Source organism: Parasteatoda tepidariorum, chromosome 4 (assembly GCF_982258835.1).
Source record: "Parasteatoda tepidariorum strain Cologne lab strain chromosome 4, Ptep-v5.0, whole genome shotgun sequence".
In the NCBI taxonomy this organism is placed as follows: Eukaryota; Metazoa; Arthropoda; class Arachnida; order Araneae; family Theridiidae; genus Parasteatoda; species Parasteatoda tepidariorum.
The window spans coordinates 26,019,410-26,029,117 of NC_141758.1; the positions used below are offsets into that span (position 1 = coordinate 26,019,410).

Here is a 9,708-nt window from a genome sequence, read left to right on the forward strand (position 1 = left end):
TAAGAAACTTTTTTTGAAATATTTGTTTGTTTCCGTCAGACTTTTTACATCAATAAAGTTTCTATAAACAACCAAACTATGAAAAAAATTATGGATAATCGATTGGATGTAAATACAATTATTACTGGTTAAAAAGATTCTAACTTTCGACTAATATTTCCAGGGAACCCTGTATCGCGAAACACTTGTACACTTAACGTTTTCGAACCACTTGTTAAAATCACTTTAAAAATTTTTTCAAGTTGTGTCTACTCAGTTTATTATATTAATAGATAGTATTTAAAAAAATAATATAATCAGTAAAACTTTCAAGTACTAATGAAATATTGATTTGAAAGAACAGATGGTTATCTTGCTAGATAAACAGCTGACGGAAGAAACTTCAAAATATATTGCATGTAACAAATTGATTTAAGTTAAAAAGGATTCTCTCTTAATTCTTTTCAAACGCTTCAAAGACTGTGAATAAATTCTCTGAAAGAAATACAAAAGGGAGAAAGGTAACTTTATTGTACTTGTACATTAATTTCGTGATATTGATATCACCCCGAAAAGCTTTTTTCGTTTATTTATTTTATGTTTCATTAAAATTTTGAACGCCTCTTACATATTTTCGCATCACTTATTTCAAAACTACAATCGATTTCTTTCTACAACCTGAAATTTTTATATAATTCAATTATATATTCTGCACCAGGGTTTTTTAAAAATCACTCAAGTGGATATTTAGTGTTCCCACTTATCTGTTGCGTAAGTAGTAGTAGTAGGAAGAGCGAGATAGTGCTTTTAAGTTAACTTTGCGCTACTTATAATACTATAAAATATACTACTTTCAGATCAAGGTAATACTTTTTTTCCTTCTTTTTTTTTGTCTTGTTACTTTAAATGGAGCATACAAGTGTATAAATTCACGTATATAAACCTACATGTTATTTATAAACTTGTACTTTCAAACAGAAAACTTAAATAAACTACAAGTAGTATTTTATGCGAAACTCTGTAGCTTTTGTTCAAAACTGATATCAGATTTGAAAACCCGACACACGAATAAGGTAATATCAAAGTGTTTGTATAAAAGCGGCAAAAGAAATTTTCCCGGTGTAATTTATAATGGTAGTGAACTAAAATAAAAACTATGTAAGAGAAATAAGAGCATTGGAGATTCATAAAAGAATCCAAAAAATTATCCCACAATTATTATTACTATTCAAGTTAATAAGATTATTAAACATACCTTCGATCTAGAGAACTCTAACAAATATATTTTCCATATATTCTTCAGAATAAATGGAAGTAGCAAAAGAATGTATTGAACTAAAGCAGAAAATTTTAATTCAAATAGAACTTCCGTAATACTTTTTTTAGAACCTATAATCGTTTGCGAATCTGAATTTACGGTTTTTATTTACAGCTGCGGGCAAAATTCTTTCTCTTTTAATTTACTTAAATACTAGCTGAATGCCCGTTTTTCGTACGGCGGTGGAAAAAAGTAAACAATCAATATATTGGTACAGAACAACACTACAGAATCCTACACAAAACCTAAAGGTATATGCCAACATAATTAATTAAGCTAAAGTAATTCCATTTTTGTAAGTTTATTCTCATAATTTTCTTTCTAAGAGAGCTTAACGTTATTAGATTAAGCAAAACACGTTTCTAGTAGTTCATCCCATCAAAATAAAGATTAACTGTATTTAGAATCATTTGGCATGATACTGTTGCTCGAGGCCATCTTATGATAGCTAAAGTTTGTGACAATCACGTGATTTTCACCGGTACTGATAACTTAACTTTTTTTCGCAGTATCTATACTAACGCTTCACAGTATTTATCCAGTTATAGGTATCAAATATACTAATATAATACATTGTACCTATATTTGTACTTTTGGTACTTATTTTAACTGAACAAATTACCATAATACCAGTATAGCTTAAAATCAAAATTGGTGTCACTAACACATCTGCCAACTTTCACTCTTTCCGAGAATGGATATTCAGAGTGGTTGTAAAACAATTAAAGAATTCCCGTTGAAACTCGCCTGCGCAATGATCATTACGCTTTTATATATTTATTGTAATTATTTATATGTAGTGGTGGTCAAACTCATTTATAATTATCATTATAATTCAAAAAGTTAATTGGAAAAACATGAGTATTGCTACCACTTTAAATATGAAAATAAAATCTTCGGGAAAATCCGGAAGAGTTGGCAGATATGCGATAATAATATGGTGATTTTTTACCTTTCTCCTATTTTTATATTATGTTTTTCATATCATAACTTATTTTTAATTTCAATTACTGTTGTGTTTTAAATTATTTTATTTTGTAAATTCACTATTGAAAAAGCATAACTATGAGCAAAATAAATACGTGGTTTCAAATAACTTTAAAAAATACTAATTTGAGGACGTTATCCGCATATGCTACCATGTTCATGCGGATCATTGGGCTTATCTAACATAACGAATAAAAAAAAAAAACATTAAAAATTAAAGAATGTAAAAATAATCTTTTTTTTATGTGAGCTATCGTCTGAAGCAGTCCCGTTTTTTATTTATGGCGAGTTCTACGTCTATGAAAAAATTAAATTTTTCAAATGACTGTAACCGAACGAACTAATTGGAAAGTTTGAACGAATTTTAGGATCAGTTGCTAAATTTGCCCCTTGCAGCCGCTTTTCAGATTTCAATACACCCAGAACAAACTCTTCATTTTATTATTATGTATAGATTAATACATTATCTTTTCCCCCTCTTGGAAAATTTAGTTATCGGAGGGTATGGTACTAAAGTAAAGTTATTACCTATTGACAATATAGGTGTTGTTTTAGGTCTGATGGCGCTCACCTTATTTGGACGTCATCACACTTTTCAACTGTGTTCAAGAGTAATAGTAAACAGTGCGCATACGTCGTCATTGCATGCGTTGCTATGACGTCCGGCGTCCGCTGCTGTTTGATAATTTTTTTAGAATTCTTTTTTTCACTTTTAATTTTGTTATGCAATAAGTTGGTGAGTTTATTTTTGAGATATGGGACCATAGAGATCCCATAAATACTTCTTGAGTTGTGAATAAAAGAGAATGTCATCATTTGAGCGATATTTTTGTTTTTCTTGTTTTATTTAAGAATCAGAAATTCTAACCTACAGTTCAAACTGGATCGTTTTCAATATTAATTCAGGAGAATATCACAAATAAAGAGGCTCCCAAGCTGATTGACACGGTCCCAAAGGTTAAAATTGAAGCAAGACATAAAAAAAACGATGCCAAGGCCTAAACTTACCGAGGCAGTAAGAAGAACATAAACGAGAACGTAAACGGGAATCCCTTCACACGAACGGAAAAACGAAAGGATTCTGTTCATAAACGCAAGCGTAAAGCCCGTTCTTCACAAACCAACGTTAATTACGAAATAACGTAACGAAAAAAAATTAGACAACAACCATTTTGCCAATGGGTATTCTGTGATCGCCGAAAGGTTTATGCATCATTTTAAGAGAATAAAAATCCCAAACCTCTCTCTGCCCAAACTAGGTTAAACTATCAAAAAGTGAAGGGGAAAAAAAGGAAATTCCAAGTATGCTTTTAATTCGTTGTTTTTAAAATCAATTTCTTTCTAAATCTCGTTACGTTTTGAAATTTTCAATTCTGTTTATAATTTTTCTCTGTGTTTTCATTTATATGAATTGAAATAATTCCAGAGTGAAACAACATGTATTCAATTCTTGCTATCCTGTTTATATCAGTCCATTTATTACATGCCGTAAGTACAGTTTTAGTATGAAATATAGAATTGAATTTTATCTACGTTTAATCTCATTGATACTGATCTTCAAACTAATTTTAGAGTGAAGATGGTCGCTGCGTTATGAGAGGGGAATGTGGAATAGATGATTTAACCTTTCTTCCAAAGCCTTGCGTCTACAATGGTTCTCCAACTGCTATAAAAACAGAAGAATCAACAAAATTCTTAAAAGAAGTTTGCCCAGGCATTAATCCAGGTTCGTTTTCGTAAGCTAATAAGAAGAGTTCCAAAGCCCTTAAAAATTCATCTTAGTAAATTTACATTAAAACTAGCAGAAATTTCCTTTTGTAAAATACAACTTTGACGTTTAACCTATTCAGCATAAGGAATGAACTTTAACTAACGCAAAAGGGCTTCAACCGAACATTTCCTAATCGTTTAATTGGTCTAAAATCGTAATGAATAAACGTGTTCCGGTCATAATTTATCGATGGTGTTTTCCACAATAAGGAGTGCTGCAGGCTGTTTGCCGTCCATATTTCCGGGTTACTGTATCTGGTGTGATTTGAGGGCATTTGGACTGCGTTAACAGTGTTTCACTGTGTTTTGGTGTGGACTTGTTAACAATGAACTCAATAAATGGATGGTGTTTTCAAAATAAATGCAAACAACAACAATCTCGAGCTCTTAACCACTTCCGGTTAGAAAGTATACAGCTGCTTACTACAGCTTATTCTACGAGATGATATTTGCAGAAGACAAAGGTACTCTTGGATCAATAGGTGAGAGAAATTTGTCTCAGTGGAGGCCGTTTTAATGGAACTAACCCGCATTTGCGTTACATGGAGAGGAACACTATGAAAACCTCCCACGGTTAACCTGACGATAAAGACACTCTAACCATCACCTCCTACATCAGAAAGCCATCACACGGTTTCTTATAAGTAGTCTGCGCAGATTATTTAAAAAGCGAACCACTTGTGCGCATGAACCTAAATTCTATTTTAAAAGTACTTGAGAGAAATTTATCTTATACACTTGAGAATTGAATCTGTAGTGGTTGACAAGTAAATAAAGCAAACCAATTATATTCATAAATTAAACAAATTTTTAGACATATATTTGCCACCATTTTCTAATTTTTAATAGATATATTAAATGGTTTTTTCACCAATTGGTTTTCCTTCATAGTGTTCTGATCGGACTAACTACATTAACCGTGTGGAGGATTTCAGTTATAGGAGGCGTTGCTCTAACCCATTATCCGTCTACCACTGAGGATAGTTTTACGTCAGCACCGAGGTCTGTGCGAGCAGGGTGCAAAATTTGTATCAACCAGCCATCGCTGGGATTCGAACCCAGTTCACCTCATTGGGAGGCGAGTTCTCTATCCCCTGAGTCATCACGGCTCATACATTAGTATTGCATTTTTTAAATTTATAAATTTCAAAAGTTCATTATATTCTTCCACAGACTCAATCTTTTTAGTATATTTTGTCCGCGCCAGATTCATATCCGTAAGATTTTGTTCGTGAGATAATGACTGATGCCAAATATTTTCTTTGCTTGTGTGATTTTTTGCTCAGTGACAGTTTAAGGGGATATCATTTTTTAAAGAAACTAAGCTTTTTATTTTGCAGATTCCGTATGTTGCGATGATTCACAAGTTGCAAGTTTTGAAGCACAGTTCAGTTCTCTTTCGGCATTATTCAGGAGGTGTCCTGCTTGCATTCACAACTTAGCTAATGTTTTTTGTCAAATGATTTGTTCTCCGACTCAGAGTCGATTCTTGACGGTAAGAAAATTATTCTAAATTTATAATAGCTCTCTGTGATGTACAGAATAAATTTTAAAAGTGGTATTAATATTATTTCTCTTTCCATTTGTTTTTGAAAGAAGCAGCGCGTTTGTTATTACAACTAATACAAATAATTCAGAAATTATGAAATGCCAAATGGATAGTCCAAGGAACACGTGCATAGTGGCGGTAATCACGGAAATGCCAACAGTTCCGCCTTGTGCCAAAGTTTAAAAAAATTAGTAATGCAAATGAATTAAAAAGTAAAACTCGTAGAAGAAGGATAATTATGCCGATTCTTTATTGCTAATAGCCTTCTAGTATGTATTGACTATTGAGTACTTGGACCGCGAAGATGCCCTCATCCTATCTATCATGTACCTATTTAAATATCAAACGACACATTGTGCTCATTTGATCATTTGGTTGCTAATTTAACATTTCAAGCTCCTTGCTCGAAGAAATAATGTAAGTTGAAATAGAAAGAAGCAGCTTGCTGAAGACTGTCAACTGTTGATTGTAGATGAGGGTGTAGATGAGGGGAATGTATCAACGTGAGGAAACGCTATGAACGCTGTTTAACACTAGATTTACGGACGTTTCTTAAATACCTATCTCTACGAACGCACGCCAATTTCAGCGAACCTTGCAGGTGTTTCAAGGACCACTGTATCAAGGACTCTGTTGGCATACACAAAGTTGGGTAAGGTGTCTTCGGCGAAGTACAACAGCGGCAGGAAGTCGAAGTTGTCAGACCGTGATAGACGGGTGTTGAAGAGGGTAGTCGCTCGAAAACGCAAGACTACACTGCCGGTGATAACATCCGAGATGAATACTCACCTTCAGAACCCTGTATCCATGAAAACTATTCAACGGGAGTTGCATGCTGTTAACATTCATGGCAGAGTAGCTATTCCAAAACCGTTAGTTTCAGCGCGGAATGCTTTGAAGAGACTACAGTGGTACTAAGACCACCTAAAATGGACACAACTGCAATGGGAACAAGCTATCTTGTCTGATGAATCCTCTTTTACACTATTCCAGACCACCAGACGTGTGTTCGTGTGGCGAACGCCTGCAGAAGCATTTCATGTTTACTGCCTGGTTCTAACCGTGAAACATGGTGGTGGTTCTGTGATGTTGTGGGGCGCTATATCTGCCCGTGGATAGGGGCCTCTCGTTGTCTTGAGGGGGGTGGTCAAAGGGGACCATTACCGAAGCATTCTTGCTGATCATCTTCACCCTATGCTTCATACTCTCTTTCCGGGAGAACGTCCTGTGTTCCAAGATGACAACGCTCCTGTTCACACGTCTCACTGTGTTCAAGCATGGCTAAAGGATCATAATGATGAAGTGGACCATCTAACGTGGTGTCCTCAGTTCCTGATCTAAATATTGTTGAGCCTCTGTGGGGTTTTTTTGGAGAAAAAAGTCCGTGCTCGGTTTCCTCCTCCAAGCACTCTCTGAAATCGAGACAGCCCTGCAAGAGGAATGGCTGCAAGTTACAATGAACTTTGTTCAAGACCTTTATTTGTCAATCTCACGTCGAATGCAAGCTGTCATTCAGGCCAAAGGTGGCCCAACTCCTTATTAATACAATATTTTAATTTTTTTCACACGTGTTCCTATTATTTTGTCCTATATCTATATATATTTATGAAATATTCTAGTATTTTATGTTTCAATACTCGAACTAAGCAACTGAAACCTTCAAAATCTGACACTCTGACATCAATTGACATTCTGCGTTTGTTCTTTCTATTATTGCTTATCGGCAACAGTTGCTTATCGCTTGTTTTATTTGAGATAAAGATATCGGATAACGAATCGAAGTAGCGTCGGTAGAAGTAGTTTACTCACCACTGCTTCTAAATAATTAAAAGAATTATGTGACACGACACTTTGTTGCAGTTAAAAAGTTGGGAGAATTAACTCAAAATCTGCAAATTTTAATTTGTATTTCTCTACCATTTATTAAAATATTTTGTCATGTCCGGATCAGTTGGCATCTCAGTGAACTGGTGCAGTGTTAAAACACGTATCAATGTTATAATATATATTTATATTATTAATAAATTGTGGCGAATACGTCTGTCTTATTTCACCGAGTTATATTTCTATAATGAAATAATTGAGCCACCAGCTTTAATGTTTTCAAAAATACTTCACGGGAACGTTGGAATTCAATGATTATTATTTTGATATAACTGAACGTTATTTATTTTAATTGACTGCAACCGCTTATCTATCTCAACAATATTTTTGCTTTGATCGAAAAATTTCATGTATTATATTTCGACCGATCTTTAGCTTGTGTATCAAGCATTTACATTTTAAAAATATGATAAAAAGTGTTTAAACTTCAAAACTCCGTTATTTGTGAACATACATAAGGAAGAAATGAAATACTCCTTAATTGAAATGCTCCTTCTGAAAATTTTCAAACCCCGTTGTTTGGATTAAAAAAATAAGAATTTCATTTTGAAAATTTATTAATTTATTTAAATTCCATTAGGATTTAAAACAAAAAGATATTGATTAAGTATACTTTCTTAAAATTAAATTAATAAATGAAATTTTTTTTCAAAAAAGAAAAAATCTCCCTATGGTATGAAGGAATATGTCTTTAGCTTATTTATTTAATTTGGATGAAAGTTTTTTTTTTTTTTACAATGCTGCCAAAAAAAAGAACACTGTGAATAATTTTTGACCCAATAATCGAATTTCCAGAAGCTAAAATTCCTTCTTCTTAACTTAAAATTAAAAAAAAATTGCGGATGATTATTGCAAAAGGTAAAAAAGTTTAAAAAATAGATACAAATGCACTTTCTCGAATGAGATAAAATAATTTCTTCCTGTTTTATACATATCTTTTTTTTCTTCAAGATAATAATTTTTGTCCCTTTGAAATGGGAAAAAAAGCCTCAATAATGAAAGTACGGTCTGAATACTTTAATCAGAAGAATGGATAATTATCCAAATTAGGAAATGTTAATGTTTTAAATTATAAAATTTGTTCACACAAAAATCAAAATAGAATCAAAATGTCTATGTACATGTATATGTACAAAAATACATTTTTCGAATGTCTTAAATTGTTGAAACATGTTTTTTTTTTTTTTTAATTTTCAGGTAACGGATTCCGCAGGCTCAGGATTAAATACAACAGTGAATTCCATCGATTACTCTATCACAGAATGTTATGCCAATGGACTTTTTAATTCTTGCAAGAATGTTCAAATTGCGGTAGGTCCGCAAAGAGTTATCGAGATTGCATGTGGAGCTCATGGAAAAGACTGTTCTCCTTTCAGGTGGCTTGAGTATATGGGAACTCACGATCCCTCACCCTTTCAGATCAACTTTAAATACAATGATTATGGCATGGGTAATGCATTAATTCCTTGTGATAAACCATCTTTCTTTGGACAAGCATGTTCCAAAGAAGATTGCCCAAGAGGTGATGACTATGACTAAAAATTAAATACCTAAAACCTGAATGCGTTTTGTCACTTCATTATTCATTTAAAAGAAGCATATTTCATTTATAACAGGACTTTCTTTGTTCCCCAATTAGTTATATTACCTACTTGTCCTTTTCGTGCTACTAGCTGGCACATAAGGTTACGCCATTTTTTCAGATAACCCGGTGCTGAGCCTGGCCTTTGCCTCCTCCCTTCAATTTATTCGTCTGGAAAGTTCGTGCCGATTTTTGTTAGGCGGAGCTCACAAATGTCCACCGAAAATATTCAAGTAAAAATTTATTTTATTAAATATATTCATTGTTTTTAAAAATTAATCATTAAATTTTCTTGATCACCCCAAAGATTTGAAAACTTATTGCATATATGCATTGATGAATATTTTCTAAATTGTAGTGGTTGCGAAATTAGGAAAACTTCAAAGTCCTTTCATGAGTAGATTGTTACCATTTGAACATTCTGTGGACTTTTAGAAGTTCCGTCTATCGAAGATCGGTGTGAACTTCTTTGGACGACCCAGTAGTTTTGCATCCCACTTGTTATCTTGATGAGCGAATCTTTGCCAAATAAGTCCTTGCCTTCCTTTTAAACGCTTTCTACTGGTTGCTTAAGTAAGTGTGCTATGTTAGCAAGGCTATCTCGAATTATTTATAAAGGTCAGATCTGCCAACTGTTAT

The 9,708-nt window shown here is 33.3% G+C and overlaps 1 protein-coding gene across 1 annotated transcript; it reads left to right on the top strand.

The window, feature by feature from the left end:
- Positions 1 to 222: 222 nt before the first annotated feature.
- LOC107452991 (NPC intracellular cholesterol transporter 1) lies at positions 223 to 9,049 on the top strand. Its single transcript, XM_016069639.4, has 5 exons — positions 223 to 500; positions 3,711 to 3,772; positions 3,857 to 4,010; positions 5,395 to 5,549; positions 8,685 to 9,049. The coding sequence occupies exons 2-5, from the start codon at positions 3,722 to 3,724 to the stop codon at positions 9,024 to 9,026; spliced, it is 702 nt and encodes a 233-aa protein (XP_015925125.2). The 5' UTR covers positions 223 to 500; positions 3,711 to 3,721; the 3' UTR covers positions 9,027 to 9,049.
- Positions 9,050 to 9,708: the final 659 nt, after the last annotated feature.

Coding starts and splice junctions, on each gene's coding strand:
- LOC107452991 (XM_016069639.4), top strand. CDS start 3,722: ATGTATTCAATTCTTGCTATCCTGTTTATATCAGTCCATTTATTACAT. Junction 3,773..3,856: donor CAGTCCATTTATTACATGCC/GTAAGTACAGTT, acceptor AACTAATTTTAG/AGTGAAGATGGTCGCTGCGT. Junction 5,550..8,684: donor CTCAGAGTCGATTCTTGACG/GTAAGAAAATTA, acceptor TTTAATTTTCAG/GTAACGGATTCCGCAGGCTC.